Below are 19,833 nucleotides of genomic sequence, written 5' to 3'. Positions count from 1 at the left end.
TGGGAAACTTTGCAAATTTGTTGTTCTCTAAATGCCAAATGGTTCCATTTTAAAGTCGCCAGAGGGTAGAATTGTGGATTCCAGTATTAGATCTCCATGTTTGACATATCCAATGAGACAAGGCAGAGGTGTCCACTGGCCCCACTCCTATATGCTGTCGTTGGAACCCCTAGCCCAGACCATCAGATTGCTAAGAAAGATAGAAGGCATGGAAATTGTGTCTGACCAATTTTTAGATTACGTTTTTATTGTCTAATGCTGCTTTATCCTTAAAATCAGTTCTGGTAGAAATTGATGAGTACTTAATTAGTGATTGGACCCTGGCATGCAATCACACTCTCCACTACAATACCTAAAAAAAAAAAAAGGAGTGCAATACTGTTAAGGTCGAATAGCAAATGAATGGTGCAGGTCTAGCAAATGACCTGAAACGCACACAGTATGAGTCCTAACCAGGGCTGGTTTTAGGTGTTTAGGCACCCTGTGGGGGCCACCTCTGTGGTGCCCCTTCCCCCCGATATTGCCTTCAGAGTTCCTTTGTCTCTTTTCCTCCATTATGTAGTGCAGGTATATATCATTTAAACAACACATGGAAACACAGCATTGCAGGTATAGATCAACTGAATAATACATACAAACCCTATATTTGTAGGTATTAATACATGAAACATAGCATTGCAGGTACAGAGCAAATAAATACACAAACTCTGCCTTGCAGGTAGAGATCAAGTGAAAAAACAAAAGCAAAGTCTGCATTGAAACCCTAAATTGCAGATATAGATCACAGATTGCAAATCCCAAAGGGCAGCCCTGACACTCAGATCCCACACATAGGACTTGTCCCAGTACCCAGATTAAATTCAGAGGACCTGCCCAGCACACAGATGCGTAGAACTTGCCATTTTGGCCCCAACAGCCTCCGTGTGCCGTCTTTGCCCTCCTACACATCCATGCTATCACACACATATTTACTCACTTGTTCGCAGATATTCTCTCACTCGTTTGCAGATATTCTCTCACTCGTTTGCAGATATTCACTCATTCATTCACTTAATTGCACGTATCAGTACACAAATACTAATTCATTCGCTTAATCACACATACACATGCAAACAAACCTCCCCCACCCCCTTACCCGAACTGCAGATTTGTCTGTGGAACAGTGCAAGCCATACGCAGGTAAGCAGGAGGCACATGCGGAAGCAGCTGCCAACCCCCCATGTTAGATGTCACTGCACAGGATGAGCGTTGTGTATGAATTTTAGAATGTCAGTTGAGGAACATTTTTAATCATGAATATTCATATTTAAATAGTATGTTTTACATTTGTTATAACTTATTTTTATGATGAGTAAAGATTTTTTAAAGAAAAAGTCATATACTGCTATGCAGTCTTAAAGCAGAGCAGCACCTTTGGCGGCTGTGCTGAGCCAGCACAGCCTCTGTACCATAAGTATGCCAGCTGAGGAGATCAAAGCATTTAACTGGCACATTCTTTACCGGTTGGAGGCTTGATTGCCCAAGAGGGCGATCTGCCGCCCTAGGCCAATATATGTCACTGTTATTATCACTATTCTGTTTTCTTTTAGGTCCATTTTTGGTATTTGAAGATGAAATTGCTGCACTACAGCCTCAAGTGGACAAACTTTTAACCCTTGGTGTAAACAAAATCATAGCACTGGGGCACTCTGGCTTTGAAACAGATAAGCTTATTGCTCAAAAGGTGAAAGGAGTGGATGTTGTTGTGGGAGGTCACTCAAACACATTTCTTTACACGGGTAAGTATTTTCAGTAACATTGCTATAGAAGTCTAATCTAATTTATCATATAACCTAATTCAGATGTCTCCCATTTTGATAAGCAGATATAAAGTGATGGAAAATATAAATCTGAATAACATAATAAATAAATAATACATGTAGATATGAGGGCATTACAAAGGACAGATTGCCATATTGGGTGTTTAGATTTCCTGGTGAGCTCAGTGGGTAAGTTGAGATATTTAAACAGATGAGGTCCTTGCCTAATTAGTAGAACCTACATAGTTGTCTTTCCATGACATGCATCTTTCTTAGACTAGAGTGCTGAGATGAACACATGTTCTTGTGCAAATAACATGCAGTAAAGAAGAGTGTATGTTTACTAGGGAGCAGCTACGAATGCTGCCCTATGTAAGGCCAAGAGCAACAACCCACACAAACGCATTACTCAACACAAGTAATAGACCATTTCCAGTCTATTTCTCACATTACAGATGAATGTATTTTAGTACGTTGCACATCTTTTGACATAAAAGTCCCATATATATCTGATTAAGCATGCTACTAATGTTTTGCAGTAACTAATACAAGTTTTTCTGTAGGTTCTCCTCCATCCAATGATGTACCAGCTGGTGTCTATCCTTTTATTGTACGATCAGATGACGGTCGTTCTGTGCCAGTTGTCCAAGCATATGCTTTTGGAAAATACCTTGGTTACTTAAATGTAACATTTGATGAAACAGGAAATGTTTTGCATTCGGCTGGGAATCCTATTTTGTTAAACAGTAGCATTCCAGAAGGTCAGCAGAAGATTTATTTATACATTTACATTACACCAAATAGATATCTTACCTAAGATATTGTTATAAACGTTTGTTTTTGAAGTCCTACTCTGCCAGTCAGACACTGAAGAAGTTGTGGAAAGCATTTCTTCATCTAAAGCGGAGCTCTCATGCTTTGAAATAAATACTGTATTGGCTCGGATATAGGCCGCCCCCGTATATAGGCCGCACCCTAAAGGTTTGGTGCTTTTTTAAAGAAAACTTTTTTTTCTTTAAAAAAGCACCAAAAAACATGCTGCCACTCTGTCCTCTCCCCCCGAGATATGCTGCCACTCTGTCCTCTCCCCCCGAGATATGCTGCCACTCTGTCCTCTCCCCCCCGAGATATGCTGCCACTCTGCCCCCCCCCGAGATATGCTGCCACTCTGTCCTCCCCCCCGAGATATGCTGCCACTCTGCCCCCCCCCCCGAGATATGCTGCCACTCTGTCCTCCCCCCCGAGATATGCTGCCACTCTGTCCCCCCCCCCGAGATATGCTGCCACTCTGTCTCCCCCCCCCCCGACTTACCAGAGCAGACTCCCGGGTGTCTTACGGGGCCAGAGGGGGACATCTATTCACATCGTGTATACAACTCCCGGGGCCGGCACTCAGCGGAAGTGCAGGCACCGGAAGTTGTATACGCGTATTGCGTAGATGTCTTCCGCCGGCCCTGCAAGACACCCGGGAGTCTGCCCTGGTAAGTCGGGGGGGTTAAAATGCATCGTGCGGACGTTCACCGGCAACGGCGCATCGCTTAGACAACCTCCCGTGCCGGTACTCCCCCCGTGGAAAGTGCCGGCAGGGGAGGCTGTCTGAGCGTATCAGACAGTAGGATGCAGGTCCCCTGCACCGCTGCGGGGGATCTGTATCCTAACCCCGCTGCCTGCCCGGCGCCCGGGACTGCATGTCCCGGGCGTCGGGCGCTAGACCCCGAATATAGGCCGCACCCCCACTTTAAAGACTTAAAGTGGGGGAAAAAAGTGCGGCCTATATTCGGGCCAATACGGTATGTATGTTCCCACACGGGACCTTTAAATGGGAAGTCCCTTAGAAGAAAAATCTCGTTGAGCATTAAATACTGAGCTGTATACAATAAAGTAGGTTAGCATTAACAAAAACTTGGATTTTTTGAATTTTATGCCAGTGAACTTCCTTTATCTGCAAACCTGGAGGCTGCCATTGTTGTCAGTTCTTGTTTCTGAGCATGGTTGTTTAAAGAGGCTCTAGAAATGTATTGAGTGATAAATAATGTAGCTTTTTCTCCCCTGTAGACCCAACACTCCTATTGGAAATTAACAAATGGAAAGAGCAGATAAGTAATTATTCTACTCAAGAGATCGGAAAGACGCTGGTATTTTTGAATGGTTCATCTGTTGAATGTCGTTATCGGGAATGCAATCTGGGAAACTTAATATGTGATGCTATGGTAAATGCCTAGGCAGAGAGTACAGTATAATCACTGCAAATGTACATTTTTCAACACAAAAGTTTAAATGTATTTTTTTATTGTACTGTACCGTTTCTTTTCTACCTTTTTAAAGGATATCTTAATTGCTACTAGTTGAAGGATTTTTTTCAAGGAAAATTTCCATTTAGCGTTAGTGACTAAATTATATATGGTAAGGTGTTTTTTCAATAAATATTTTCATTTTGACTTTTACCTGAAAACAATATAACATAAAAGATCCAGGCTCTCCTAAGAACTCTGCAGGTTAACTGCATGTACTGCAGTCAACCATGCAGGTCAATGGAGCCCACCTCCCTAATCACTATGTTCCTTTTCCTATATGAAGATGATACCCAAATCTACATGTCTTCTCCTGATCTCTCTGTGTCTCTAATGTCCCGTATTACCAACTGCTTGTCTGCTATTTCTTCATGGGCGTAACAACTCTACCTGAAACGTTATCTTTCTAAAACTGAACTCATCTTCCCACTTTCCATCTCCACCCCACTACCTGAATACTCCTATCACTTATCACTCTTATCACTCTTATCTCTCCTACTAACCAGATCCGATGCCTGGGGTCATCCTTGACTCATTCCTCTCCTTCTTCCATCACGTTTCGTCCCTCGCCAGATCCTGTCACTTGCACCTACAAAAAACATCTCTCGCATCCGCCCGTTCCTCACCCAAGAATCTACAAAAACCCTGGATCATTCACTTATCATTTCCTGTGTTGACTACTGCAACACTATTCTGGTTGGCATTCCACTGTCTCTCCCCTCTCCTCTGCAGTCTGTCCTAAATGCTGCTGCTAGGCTTATCTTCACAACACTCCTCTTCTGCTTCCCCACTCAGCGAAATCCTCCTCTGGCTCCCTATTACCTTTAGAATTAAATCTAAAATCCTTCTACTAACATATAAGGCCCTCCATAACACTTCTCCGCCATACGTTTCTGCCTTAGTAAACAAATACTCCCCTACATTTCGTTCTTCCCATAGGCTAAGGCTCTGCTCCTCACTTATCACCTCTTTCTTTTGCCGTCTACAAGATATTACTCATGCTGCCCCATACCTGTGGAACTTACTTCCACCGAACCTTCAGCTTTCACCCTCTCTCCCAACATTCAAGAAAAATCTCAAAACCCACCTTAGTTGCTAGAACTTCCATGTCACTGATACAACCACCCCACTACCTTTCACCTTTCTCTGTTCCTTATGTCCTCGCCCCATTCCCTCAAGATTGTAAGCTTGTGAGCAGGGCTCTCTCCACCTGTCAATTCTAGTTTTGTCACACCCCTTGAATATTTGTATTGTAGATTGTAGGAAGCACTGTGTAAATTGTTGGCGATTATATAAATAAAAGATAATAATGATTATATATATATATAAATGTGTGGAGGGGGAAAAACACAAACTTTGGTAAAGGCTAGTGGTATAATAAGTGCTTGGAAAGAGTCAAAATAGCCTGTCTAGTTTAAAAAAAAAATGGTTTGATGGGGTATATTAAATTATCTGGCTTCAGAGATGTCCCAAGTAGGACATAGTCGTAGGAAGGCCAGATGTCAAAATTCAAAGGTGAAAATAGTGCACCTTTCAATTGTGGTAGAATTAGTGCATGGAAAGAGTTAAAATACCAACATTTGAAATACCCTGAGGTGTCTAAATTTTCAAAAATATATGGTTTGATTGGAGGAATTGCATTGGCCAGCTTCATAAATACAACATGGGCGCAGGATGACCAGATGTCTAAATTCAAAAACACGGAGCTCTAAAATGTGGCCTTTTAGCCCCAAGCAACCTGATAAACCTATTGGTGGTCTGATAAACTGTGGGTGGTATCACTTTACTCAAGAGATACTGCTGAACAGAAATTTGGGTATTGCTGTAAACCCACGCCTAAAGTACAAAGTGTGAACAAAACATAAAAGGAACTTCTACCACAAACTTTGACAAATGCTGATGGTAGAATTAGTGCATGGAAAGAGTTAAAATACAAGCAGCTGAAATACACTGAGGTGTATATGATTGGAAGGGGGTAAATTGAATTAACCAGCTTTAAAGATGTTCCAAATAGGACATGGGTGCAGTATGACCAGATTTGAAAGTGTCTTGTTTTTTTTTTTTTTTCTTCAACTTATTTTATTTTTTTATATAGTAATTTAGATTATATAATCGAAAAATGGTATCTAAAGCCCAGCTTGGCTTGAAAAAAATATAATTAGTGTTGGTACAGTAAATGAGAGAGAAAAATACAGGTAAACACAAACCGTGCAGAAATATCATTGACAAAAAATTAAATACAGTCGTGTCACAAAGAGGTTAAATGACTTGCTTCCTTTTGTCTTGTTCTCGTTATACAGATTGATAACAATATTCGGCATCCAGATGAACTGACATGGAATCATGTGTCCCTCTGTCTATTGAATTCAGGTGGAATCAGAGCATCAATTGATGAGAAATCCATGAATGGTATGCAATTGGTTTACGTTTAAATTAGGAATAGAAAATACAACATGCCTTTTGCTTTTATGCTAGTAAAACCATCATGTTCTTATCATTTGAATAAGTAGTAAAATTGCTGCATAAGTTGGTCAACCTCGTCAATGTGGTAAAAAAAGAACCCTAGGATAAACGCTAAAGGCTTGAAGGAATCGTTGGAACTGGTTAACATCTCTGTTCATGAGTCTGCCAAATGCAAATCATTGAACAGGTATGGAGTCCATGGCAGGACACCACAGAGGAAGTCACTGCTCTCTAATTTACCATTGCTATTCGCATATTGACACTCCACGATGTTACCGACAAAATGTTTTGTGGACTGATGAAACTAAGGTTGAATTGTTTGGAAAGAATAAGAGGCACTACGTATGGCATAGAAAAGGGCACCACATATCCACATGAAAGCATCATTCCGATGGTGAAGTATGATAGAGGGATCATCATGATTTAGGGCGTGCTGCCTCAGGGCCTGGACAGCTTGCCATCATCAAGAGTACAAAAAAAATTCCCAAGTTTGTCAAGGTATCATACAGGATAATTCAGGATGGCTGTCCACAAGTTGAAGCTGAGTAAAAATGTGTAATGCAGCAGGACAATGACCCTAGACGTCAAAAGAACACCTTCCTTTTGAAGTGGCCCAGTCAGGGCCCAGACCTCAACCCATTAGAGATGCTGTGGAGAGACCTCAAGAGAGCCTTTCACACCAGACATCCTAGGAATATGCCTGTATAAGCTTAAGTAGTTCTGTAAGGAAGAATGGTATAAAATTCCTCCTGAATGTTGTGCATGTCTCATCTGCAGCTACCAGTAACACTTGTTTGAGGTTATTGCTGCAACAGGAGGTTCGACCAGTTATTAAATCAGAGAGTTCACTTACTTTTTTTCACCAGCACTGTGAATGTTTAATGAGCGTGTTCAATAAATACACCAAAGATTGTCATAATTCTTGTGTATTAGCTTAAGCACATTGTATTTGTCTATACTTGTGACTTAAATATAGATCTGTAGATGTCTTGCAACTATACCAAGTGCTTTTGAAATTTTAATGTTTTTGTCAAAATGTTTCATTTCTCACATAGATGTCTTTACGATGCAGAAAAGCCTACTGTCCACATTCATGTAATACACTTGTATAATTGGATTTACAGGCACCATCACTCTTGAAGACCTCATATCTGTTCTTCCCTTTGGAGGGACATTTGATCTAATTGAAATAAAAGGATCAACACTAAAAGCTGCATTTGAGCACAGTGTACACAGATATGGCGGAGGGACTGGAGAGTTCCTTCAAGTTGGTGGTAGGTAATTACATGAGGACTTCTTACAACTTATAAAAATCTTCTCTCCTCCTATTCATCTATGGGGAATACAAAAATATTTGAATGAAACGGTAATTGAATGAAGACATGCAAGTAGCTAGGCCAAGCATAGCTTGAGTCTGCACTGGCCACTGAAGTCATATGGTAGAGGGAAGAAGCAACCATAGTGTGGCATAGTTTACATATTTTAACATGTGAGATATAGGTTTTGAAATGCTTAACGCTAATTGAATTGTATAAGTCTTCAGATTTGTAGTGACATTTGCACACATTGATCTGAATAGAAATGTTTCTGTTCATGCAAACAAATACCTTCTTTACATTTTTTTTCCATTATTATTATGCAGACCGTAAATGTTGCTGACCATTTTATTTATAGTAACACTTTGTATTTTAATGACTAATAACTTATTTTTGCCTTGTAGGAATTAAAGTGGTATACAACACACACAAAAAACCATACGAAAGAGTAATTAAACTAGAAGTAATTTGTACAAGATGCCGTGTTCCAAGATATGTTCCCGTGGAAATGGACAACGTGTATAAAGTTGTTCTTCCATCCTACATTGCTGGAGGAGGAGATGGCTTTAGTATGTTTAATGAATCCTTGAAACATGATAGTGGTAAGTGTTGGACAGATTTCTGTATAGCTGTATGTAAATTCATTTTAATTTTAACCTTTTGCAAGTGCAGATGAGTGGCTCAGTTAATAAGGCACCTGAAGGCATATTTGTCAGACAACAGACACAATGTGCACTATGCAGCTCTGTCCAAAACACTTTTACAGAAAGAAAATGCAATGGAAGGATCTGCTCATGATGTTAATTCTGTCATAATCCCTTGTAATTTTAGGCACCCCAGTGAATATAGTGTATGTGGAATTGCAAGAAGAACAGAAAAGGTCTCAGGACCCCCCCCCCCCAAACAAAAATACAGAGCAGCCCAAGGGACTAGGCTTGGATTTACTGGCAGTGCCCCATACAATCTGCCACTCCAGCAGTAGATCAGGTTCTGGAGTGTTTGGCTGCTAGCCAGATATGTCTGGCCGCACACTTTGAGTATAAAACAAAAAACGTTTGGCCGCATATATCCAGCCATCATCGGCAACTGACCCTAAAGTGCTAGGTCCACCTCGCGTTGCCAGTCTGGTCCCGCATTTGCCCACCTAGCTTGTCATGTGCTGTTGCTTACCCCAATCGCATTACTCTAAATCAATGTTGATGCTTTAATGGTGGTTTGCCTTACACCAATTTTCAGAGTTTTACATCAGAGAAGATGCATATTGCACTTTGCATATTTACCTATTCACAAAAACATAATTAACCCATTTACAACAGCTGCAAATATGTCACAAATAGCACATGGGGGGGCGCAGAATGACCAGATTTGGGAAGAAAATGGCTTTAAAATCTCTACTTGTAAATCAGCCATTGTCCTGAAAGGGTTAAAAAATTAAATCTTAGGTAATCCTGTTACTAAATAAAAGTGGATTTAAAGTGGGCTGTGTAAGCAATTTTTGCCAGCTGATTGCCCTCTCTTAGGTACTCACCAGTTGCGTGTGCTACAAGAGTAGGTTTTGAGATACAATCTTGGTAATTTCCCAAAGCAGAAAAACTGAGCATTGTCACTATTGACTGTGGCTGAAAATTTAATGTTGTCTTGTAAATTACTGTGCAAAGCAATACTCTAAGTATTAGAAAAGCTGTCTACTTCCCAATATTTAACAATTGGGATGGGAGGGAGGGGCCAAGTAGGGACCATATGTGTGACCAAATATCACTCCCTCATACTATCAGAATTTTTTTTATTTTTTTTTTAAAACACTGTCCCGGAGCCTCTGAATTAAACCCCCAATGTAGCAGGTATGAACTTTCATATCCTAAAGTCCTTGGCTGTTATCCTGTGAAGATAGTCTTAAAAGTCAGAATTACTGTCAAATAGTTTTTAACCCTCAGAGAATGTAATTTATATTCACATGGGCAATCAATCAGCTAGAATATTTTCATTTCTCTTGCAGGTGATTTGGATTTGTCAGTCGTTTCCAAATATATTTACAAAATGTTAAGAGTTCACCCTGCTGTCGAAGGTCGGATTGAGTTTTCAAATGAACAATCTTCCAATGGAGCATCACGGTTTGCCCAGACATACTATACACATGTTTTATATGTATTTCTAATTGCATTATTGATAACTATATTCCAATATGATTTGTTCTAACAGTAAGCAAATGTTATGGTCACTATACTTGTGTGTTTTTTATAAATATAAAATTTATGTGGAATAAAACACTGAATGAAAATCAGGGCCAGTGCTGTATTTTTTTAATGTGAAATCTGTATGTTTTCTAAACATTTTTGTTTATACCTGTTTTGGTCGCTCTATGCGCTTAACTAGGTTCACAGACTACTTATAGGGGAAAAAGCTTTTATGTGTTACGATAGATGTGTATATTAACATGAATGTGTATGTCTAAGTGTTTGTGTCTGCTTTAGCATGAGTGTGATAAGGTGGTTGGTGGCAAAGAAGCCACAAGCAAGCTATTTGGGGCACTGACAAGCCATTTGGTGGCAAAGATGGCACAGACAGCCTCTTTGATGGGCAAACATGGCACAGGCAGACGGGGAGCAAATATGGCCCAGGCAGGCTGTCTAGGGGCACTGATAAATTGTTTGGCAAATAAACCACAGGCCAGATGCTTAGGTGCAAATATGGCCCAGGCAGGCTGTTTTGGGCTAAGATGGCACTGGTAAGCTGTTTAGGGGCAAAGGTGGCACTGTAGGACATGGCACTTGGTTTCCTTTGGTTTATAGTTACACCAATTAACTGGTACACGTTCTCATCACATGGATGATCTAGTTAGATCCCCTCCCCTCGCAACATATGCTAAGCCAGAACTAAATGTCTTAAAGTTTATCATGTGCCAGGACAGCAAATAGAGAAGGGGAATGCATAGAAGATGCATTGTACATTTGCAGTGTGGACACCATGTAAATTTTAAAGGGGCCTCTTAACTATCAAATGTCTCTTTAATAGCCAAAGAACATAGTCTTCTGCAAAGAAATTTTTAAATTGACATTTTGTAGCTAGCAGTTTAATTAAATAACTTCAATGTGGTTGTTTAAATGTATCAACTTTATTGGATTACCGTATTCAGGGATGATGAAATATCTTTACAAACACAGAACATTTTCAATGCAAATAACATTTAATTTAACCTAGATTTGCATAGATCATGCTATTGTGGATTACATTTTGTTTTGACCAGTGTAAAGAATTTGACTTTTTTTATCAAGTTGAATGCCAAACCATGCATTTTCAACCACAGTTGGAACCTATTAAAATGTAGACAGCTTATTGAATTGAACCCCTTGAATCCCTTCAGCTTCCAATGGAAGGCATGTCAGTCTTCATTGGTTGGTTGACAGGGCAAGATCTTGGGTCTTTAGATTACTATATTAAGGAAACCAATCGCTGGCCTTGGTGTTTACCTGTCCTCGCCAGAGAGTGATGCCTGTGAGATTGTTGTCCAGTGTTTTAATACTGCATAAGACTTCAATTTAATATCCAAAGTGACTTTTAAGATCATATAGACTTACAAAGCCCAAATCATTTTCTTTATATAGCGGTCTATATTTTAACTTAACAAATCAGAACTCTACCACAAAAATGGCTAGTACAAACAATGTACTGCATCAATAACTGTCAATTAGGTAAAGTGATGGAAAATCCCCTCCAAGTTTATCAATTCAGGTGTCCTGATTTCAGAAATACCTAATTTATATAGATTTTCCATACATTCCCAGCACATACTATAAGGTGTACATTATTTGTAGAATTCTTATGCTTATGGCTTAATGGGTTTGGGGGTTGTGAACGGGGGCATTTTTGTATATTTTTAAATTGTTTTTATTTTATTTTTTTGTGTGTATGTATATATGTGTATGTATATGTGTGTGTGTATATATATATATATATATATATATGTGTGTGTGTATATATATGTATATATATATATATATATAAATATAATATAATATAATATTGAAATGGTTAGAGGTCCTCTTAGGGACCTCTTGAACATGTTATTAATGCCTGCAGGGGATATCCTGTGCTCCGATGAACTTCCGGGTGACGTCGTCAGCAGTGACGCAACCTGGAAGGGGATGCCCAATCGACATTTAAAAATGTAACAGCTTTCCGGCTTTCGTGTCGGAAGCTGTTACATCAGATCGAAGGGCAGGACGTACCGGTAGGTCCATAGGGGATTCTTGGGATGCGTTTTTTGGCTGTACCGGTGCATCCATAGGGGACTGAAGGGGTTAACTAATAACACGATTTATTGTATTGTTCTTGTCCATATTGAATACATCATTCGAACATTTACAGTGTGGGCTGGGAAAAGTATGTGAACCCCTAGTTTTGTTGAAGTTATCTCTTCAACAAAAGCCAATTGGAGTCGGGAGTTATATAACCTGGAGACCAATAAATAAAATGGGATTGGAGGTGAGTTTTAGAGCTACTTTGACAAAAAAAAATAAAACACACTTTTGAATTTGCTATTCTCAAGACACATATCCTACTGTAAACCATGCCTCACAAAAAATAAATCTCGAAGACCTACAGTAAAGAATTGTTGATTTGGTTAAAGCTGGAAAAGATTACAACGTAAGGTCAAATAGTTAACATATTCATCAGTCCACAAATTGTTTATAAATGTCGACAATAGTACTGTGACTACTCTCTTTAGATGTGAGCACCCAGCCACGATGACTCCAAGGGCACAATGCTAAATGCTCAATGAGGTTAAAAAAAAAAAAGAACCCTAGAGTGAAAGCTTGAAGGAATCATTGGAACTGGTTTTTTTGTCCACCATATGCAATACATTCAACGAGCAGGGAATGCATGGCAGGAAAACACGGAGGTAGCCGCTGCTCTCCAAAATTGAGCACCTTGACACTCTGCAATGCCACTGGGAAAATGTTTTGTGGACTGATGAAAGGATGAACACGCAGCACTGCGTATGGTGTAAAAAGGGCAACGCATACCAAGATGAAAACATCATCCCAACAATATGGTGGAGGGGCAACATGATTTGGGTGCCTCATCCCCAAGTTTATCAATGTATCAAACAGGATAATGTCAGGATGGCTGTCCGCCAGCTGAAGCGCAGTAGAAGTTGGGTGATGTAACAGGACAATGACCTAATCATTGAAGTAAATCTACTGCAGAATGACTTAAAAAAAAATAAACTCCACCTTTTGGAGTGGCCCAGTCAGAGCCTAGACCCTAGCCTATTGGAGATGCTGTGGAATGACCTAAAAATAGCCGCTCACACCAGACATCCTAAGAATATGGCTGAACGTCTCTGTAAGGAAGAATATAAGAAGTATAAAATTCCTTCTGAATGTTGTTGAGGTTATCACTGCCAAAGATAGTTCGAATCGTTTTTATATCTGCAAGACACAGAAGCGGAGCTGCAATACATGGAATAGGAAGTGGTTGGCACAGAAGGTAGGGAGACATTTAGAGAGTGTGAGAAAGTGTGAGTGAAAATGAGAATTTTAGACAAAACGTCAGAGCTTATTCCTTAATTTTTCTCTGTTTCATGAAGGGTCTGGCCTTGTTTTCGGAAGTTTGTACGAATTGACAAAATCAGCAAATTTTGTTAAATTTGCAATTCATGCTAACCTGAAAGCACATTCATGCAAACCAATATTTGGCATTCATACAGCCGAAGCTGGGCAAAACTGGGAAGGAGCACCAGCTATCCATTTACCCCTTTGTTGAAAACCTTTGAACGACTAAACACTGGTACGTTTGTATTCAGTCAGTACCTATTCCCAGGCTTAACCTATTACTGGAAAGGATAGCCAGCGGAAAGGCAGAGAGAAAGTGCAGCAGTTGCCACCAGTCCCAGATTTCCCGATACTATTTCCTTAGTTCTAAGAGGTAAAGTGAAAGCTTGAAGTCAATATGTATTGGTCTGTCCAAACATGAGGTGAGTAATGTAATGAATGCAGTAGTCATCACACCAATATATATATTAGTGTTGTATTCCACAGCTTAACATGTTTACAACATGCCCAGTTTCAATCTCTTAAGGAAATCTCGGTACAATGCACAACATATAAACCAACCTTACCCTATCTCTTCACACCTGAGTGACCCAAGCCCTTCCACTTTAGCCTGCTGGACTAAGATGTTCCTTCCATGCTGATGGGCTACCCATACCGGCGTATAACTCTTTTATACACCCAAATGTCTTGCACCACCGACTGCTGTTCTTTTTGTGCGGTCAACTGTGCTCACGGTCAAATGTCAAAGTGTGGGTATTCCATCCCTATCCTCAGGGGGCAAATATCTTTTCCATCTCACTTCAACAGTTGTCCGGGAGACTGCTAATCTGCTCATATTCATGAATCTGTCCCTGGTGTGTTCTGTGGGGTTCCCTCTCCTGTGTCCACGTTGTGTGGCCATGTCCATGATATATATGTGTTCCAAAGCCAGGCCCATACTTTCGCCTGTAATTTTCCATTCATGTCCTGCTATACATTTGGGCAAACTGATGTAACTTTGTCTTATGTTAACTGTATGCTCCAAACTGTTCAGTAAATTTCATTCATATTATACTCTGTAACCAAGGGTTACTCAACTGAAACAAAACCTACTATCACTAGGAATCCTGCGCTATGGGTCTTTGCCTCGGATCCATTGTGTCAGCTGTGAGATGTGCCAGAGATGCCGAGCTCTCTAAGCAGGCATAGTCGTCTCCATCGCTTTCCTGCCGTTGACGGCTCGGCGCCATCTTGGGATCCATATTGTGTGTTGAGGTAGCTTTATTGAGAAATAGTGCTTCAGTGGCATGGAGCTAGACTCTATTTAACTGAAGAGGGTTTCTGGGGCTTGTTTGCTTTGCCCATTTCAGATGTTTGCATGCTTTTGTTTGCGATTTTTGTACCCTTTAGACCAGAGCTCTATCTCACATGTCCAGCTCGGTCGGTCGGTGGTTGGCCGTGAAGCACAACTTTCATTTTTATCATTTTCTCCTCTCTATATATATTAGGCTGTTAAACTAATTTCTTAATTTAGAAAGAAAGTATGTCTATTTGAATTTAGAAACATTCTATGTGCTAATGCAAGAGAAGCTTTTCATACAGAACATTGTTAAAAGTAAAGTTAAAGACTAATTTGATAGATACTCTTACAGAATTGGAAAATTATCTTGCCAAAGAACCCAAACTTTAATAGGAAATTGCAACTCTTGAGAAGATACCATATTTGCTTGATTATAAGATGATCCCCCCAAAATATGAATATTAATTTAGGAAAAAAAAAAAAGCCTGAATATAAGACGACCCTATAGGAAAATAGTTTTACCAGTAAATGTTAATTCATGTAAACTATTTTTTTTTCCTATGACAAACAAGCAGCCGGGTCTAGATGGCTTCTCAGGCATTTCATTTCCCAGCCCATCCCTTATAGCCATGTTCCAATATATCATAACTGAAGGCACAATGTTGGTGGTGAACTTTTGCCTCATCCATAAGGATGGTAAACTGCAGACAGGCCTGGCATCCTACTGTCCGCTATCCCTTCTAAACTATGATTTCATTTTTTTTTTTTTTTTTTTTTTTTTTTTACCAAATAGCCAACCACCTTAACAATTGGATTAGCGATTTTATATATCCAGATCAGACAGGATTTATCCCCCTTTAGGTAAGATGGGGATAACATTAGAATATGAGTGACCTGATTTGCCCAGACACCCTGCTCTTGCCTTACATCTCCCAACACCTTACATTAAAAGACTTAAACTGATTATTTCACTTAACTTACAGCCACCATGTATGACCTACCCAGTGGTTAAAATTTCCACTAATTATACAGATTTATGTGCACTTAACTATATCGTGTTAATCTTGAAAGCGAAAAGAGAGCTACTGAGGTCAAAAGGGTTCTTGGTATCATGGCTAGGGAGAGTGGCTTCAGTCAAAATTAGTTTCCTAAATTTTTATATCTGCTCCAGATCCTGTCCATTCTCTTGAACAAGAGAGACTTTACTTTCTTGATGCCTTCATATGAGCAGGCAAGAGAAGCATATACTAGTATGTGAGTTTATACATACTATATTGGTACCCCAGATCAGGTGGTTTAGGCCTAATCAACCTACTTCTTCACCATAGTGCTGCTTAACTAGCTCTCCTGCAGCAACGGCACGCAGCAAATGATGTAAAGAGATGAGTGGACCTGGAACACAAACTACACAGCCATTTAAAATGCACATTTCTGGTGGGCATGTCCCAAATTGGTACCATTATGGTCACAGGAGCGATATTTAGTCACACTGCTGATTGTAAAACAGATACCTCTAAATTGGTGGGTATTTTTGCACCAGACAGGAAAATAAACTTATAGCTAAAATAGCAGTGGCTACCAGATGGGCCATAGCCTTATTTTAGAAGACCCCACAGGTCCCCTCATTTTTAATAGTTAAGAGCCAAAAAAACCCAAAACAAAACAAAAAAGATAGGGCTCACAATCGATCCATTTCGTTCTAGAAGTAATTTCACTAAATGTGGGACCCATGGCTTCAAGACCCATCGTTGCATATTTGATCCGTATTACTATGAGCTAAATGTATTATTGACCATCTTGCAAGTCCTATAGCTTTATACACTTGGTAACCTTCTCAGACTGTTGAGGGGTTCATTTTTGTTTTTTGTTTGTGTTTTGTTTGTGTTTTGATCCGTTTGGATTACTCTGTTGGTTTTCAAGCTCATTTAGGTACATAACAACACTGCCTGATGCAGGCTTTGCTCTGATTTATATGTAATGAATGATTTTGTACAATAAACTGGTAATAGCTTAGCATTCGGGGCAGAAGTGATTGTGACAGCAGTGTAAGATTCTACTATTTTACCTTACATGTGTAAAGGATTTTTTTCCTTTTTTTGCTTTTGTTATGTATACAAAAATCTGAAAATAAGAATTATAAAAAAAAAGGTACTATGCCTTAAAACCACTTACCACAGAAGGTAAATATGTTTCTATAAAAATACTAATTTAAAAAAGAACTACTGAACGCTGAAGTATATTTTTTATTGTCCGTATGGCCTATTGTACAGCTTTACATAAATGATAATTGTAACTACAGAAAAGGCTAAACTCTTACTCTAAAGTGAGAACCTATTATTAATATACATTTCATTTTACAATCTTGTATGTTGTTACAACTTTCATTTGTCAAAATATAAAATCTTTGACACACATTGGGCATCATTATAAAAAATCGTAAACTGATTTTTTTTTTTTTTTTTTTTTTACATACTACCCCATTTCCTGCATCAAAACACTTTATTGGGTACAAAAGAGTGTTTTGAGTATATTAGCAAATATATGAAAGTATGTCCAGGCTTTTGTTACTCATCAAAGGAGTTTTAATTAAACTGAATTACTAGCCTCTGCCAAAAATATGTTTTCTATGATTTAATAGGATTGATGTACAATTACCAACACTTGGCTAGATCACATTAATGATGTGGATATAAAAGACCTAAAAGAGAAATTGCTTAAAGAAAAATGAACTGTCCAAAAAAGGAACAAAGCATTTCATTGTGCTTTCTCTTTAATCATAATTCCTCTGACAAGTTCAATGGTTTCAGTACCCTGCTTTACAGCAGGAAAAGAAAGTGCTTTTCACATCAATTATTTGGCTCATCAGACTTAGATTAATCCTTGTAATAAACAGTGACTGTTCCTTGGTAGAATCAATTCTAATAAGGGACAACCACTGTTTACTTTGAATAAGGAAGTTTTAGGTTACCGTGTTTGAAAAACAATACACATTTTATTCCATCCTCAGGAAACAAAAAAAAGTATGTTCCATTTCCACAAGTTTATGTGCAGCTTTCACAGAAGCAAACCATTTTTTAAGCTTGAGTTATAAAATAATTTTAAGATACCAACTTTGGGGACTAAAACACCTAATGTTATCCCTACTTCCATTTTCCAACATATGCGTGTGCACGCATATATTATCTGATTAATCACTGAGAATATAAAAAAATATATTTTATTGATATATTCAACTTTCAATTTAACTTTCACACACACACAAATGCTGCCTAAAAGGACTTTAGGCAGCATTTGTATGTCTGGATCCTTTCTATGCATTTTATTTAAATGTATTTAGAACATGACTGGGCAGTACACTTTGGGCATGTTGTCTGCCAAGTATCTTTCAGGCTGCATTATTACCTGAATGTTGCCAGCCCTCCCACGGGAATCATGGTGGAACAAATATATAGTAAACATGGCAAAAGATGCTCCTTAGGGTACACAATACCCTTGATCGTAAATAGGGTCAAGCAATTTAACATTAACAAAAATATATTTTTTTAAATGTTATATAACACCAGAAATGTGTTGGAAAGGGTGTTGGATTCTTTTTTCATCTGGCATTTTGTGCATATCCAAAAGAAACACAAAGGAATCACATATGAAACAAATCTATTTAAGCTGTAACCACAACCCTTAGTTTTTCTCTGTATGCTTTCTTCTATATATAAAATGTATGTAATAATTATGCACATTCAGTCTAACTGTAGAAAGTAATGCTTTTTTAGAAGATGCACTGAGTTTATTCAAAGAATCTCAGATGGAGAGAAAGCAAAAATAGCAAAACTATCCTAATTATTTATCTTGTTAGGAGCCAACACTTTTCAATGTTTCAAGGATGACTTAAAGGGGTACTTTCACAGCTTTAAGTTGCTTAGAATAACAGCCTAACAAGAAGAGGTAATTTAATGTGGGAGAAAAAAACCCCCAGATCATGAGAACAGGTTAAGAACACTACTCCACGGTATACATATTTTCAAATTTATTATTTTTACTTTATTTTCCTACATGATCAGAAAAAAGGTATACACAGCCATAACATTATGACCACCTCCCCAATATTGTGTTGGTAGCCCCTTTGCCGCCTAAACAGTCCATGGACTCCACTAGACATCTGAAGGTGTGCTGTGGTATATGGCACCACGTCCTGTAAGTTGCGAGGTGGGGCCTCCATGGTTCTCCAGGTAAGTGACGCAACCTGGCCACCCACGTGATGTAAAAGAAAACATGAGTCATCAGACCAGAACACTTCCTTCCATTGCTCAACGGTCTAGTTCTTATGCTCACGTGCCAATTGTAGGCACTTTCGGCAGTGGATAGAGGTCAGCATGGGCACCCTGCAGCTATGAGGCCCCATACGCAACAAACTGCGATGTACTGTGCGCTCTGACACATTTCTATCAAAACCAGCTTTATAATTTTCAGCAATTTAAGCTACAGTAGATCATCTGTTGGATTTTGCACACAGGACAACCTTCGCACCCCACGTGCATCAATGAGTCTTGGCCAGCCATGACACTTTTCAACACTTTTCCTTCCTTTGACCACTTTTGATAGCTACTGACCACTGCAGAAGGGGAACACCCCACAAGAGCTGCAAGTTTTGGAGATGCTCTGACCCAGTCGTCTACAATTTGGCCCTTGTCAAGTTTTCTCAGATCCTTACGCTTGCCCGTTTTTCCTGCATCAAGGACGAAATGTTCACTTGCTGTCTAATATAACCCGCCCACTGACAGGTGCCATGATATCAAGAGTATTATTTTTAGTGGTCATAATGTTATCGCTGATCGGTGTACATATGAATGCGTGATAAGCAAGTCACATAATCACGCATTCGTCATATGAGACAAATGTCACCACTTGATTTTAATATTGACTCATGTCTTCCAGGTCTCTGCAGGATATTTCAAATGCTGGTATTTTAACTTTTTTCATGCACTAATTTTACCACCAACCTTTGCCAGTTTGTGATAGTAATTTTTTGTGTCCCCCCCCCCCCACACAAATTGTACTGGATGTATGAATTTACAGCTCCTGGTAAATGTCGCTGTCAAACAACACCCCAATGTGTGTTCAGCAACATCTCCA

The 19,833-nt window shown here is 39.2% G+C and overlaps 1 protein-coding gene across 1 annotated transcript in view; it reads left to right on the top strand.

The window, feature by feature from the left end:
• Nucleotides 1-10,125, top strand: part of NT5E (5'-nucleotidase ecto) — a 29,375-nt gene extending 19,250 nt beyond the window's left edge. Inside the window, exons 3-9 of the mRNA XM_053459156.1 lie at nucleotides 1,590-1,778; nucleotides 2,363-2,560; nucleotides 3,855-4,009; nucleotides 6,391-6,499; nucleotides 7,678-7,827; nucleotides 8,274-8,471; nucleotides 9,866-10,125. Of these exons, the coding sequence (XP_053315131.1) occupies nucleotides 1,590-1,778; nucleotides 2,363-2,560; nucleotides 3,855-4,009; nucleotides 6,391-6,499; nucleotides 7,678-7,827; nucleotides 8,274-8,471; nucleotides 9,866-10,065 (1,199 nt within the window). The 3' untranslated portion in view covers nucleotides 10,066-10,125. The remainder of the gene's footprint in view (nucleotides 1-1,589; nucleotides 1,779-2,362; nucleotides 2,561-3,854; nucleotides 4,010-6,390; nucleotides 6,500-7,677; nucleotides 7,828-8,273; nucleotides 8,472-9,865) is intronic.
• Nucleotides 10,126-19,833: the final 9,708 nt, after the last annotated feature.

Source organism: Spea bombifrons, chromosome 3 (assembly GCF_027358695.1).
Source record: "Spea bombifrons isolate aSpeBom1 chromosome 3, aSpeBom1.2.pri, whole genome shotgun sequence".
Taxonomy (NCBI): Eukaryota; Metazoa; Chordata; class Amphibia; order Anura; family Pelobatidae; genus Spea; species Spea bombifrons.
Note: the sequence above shows the minus strand (reverse complement) of the source record. Positions and strands in the feature narration are given on the sequence as shown.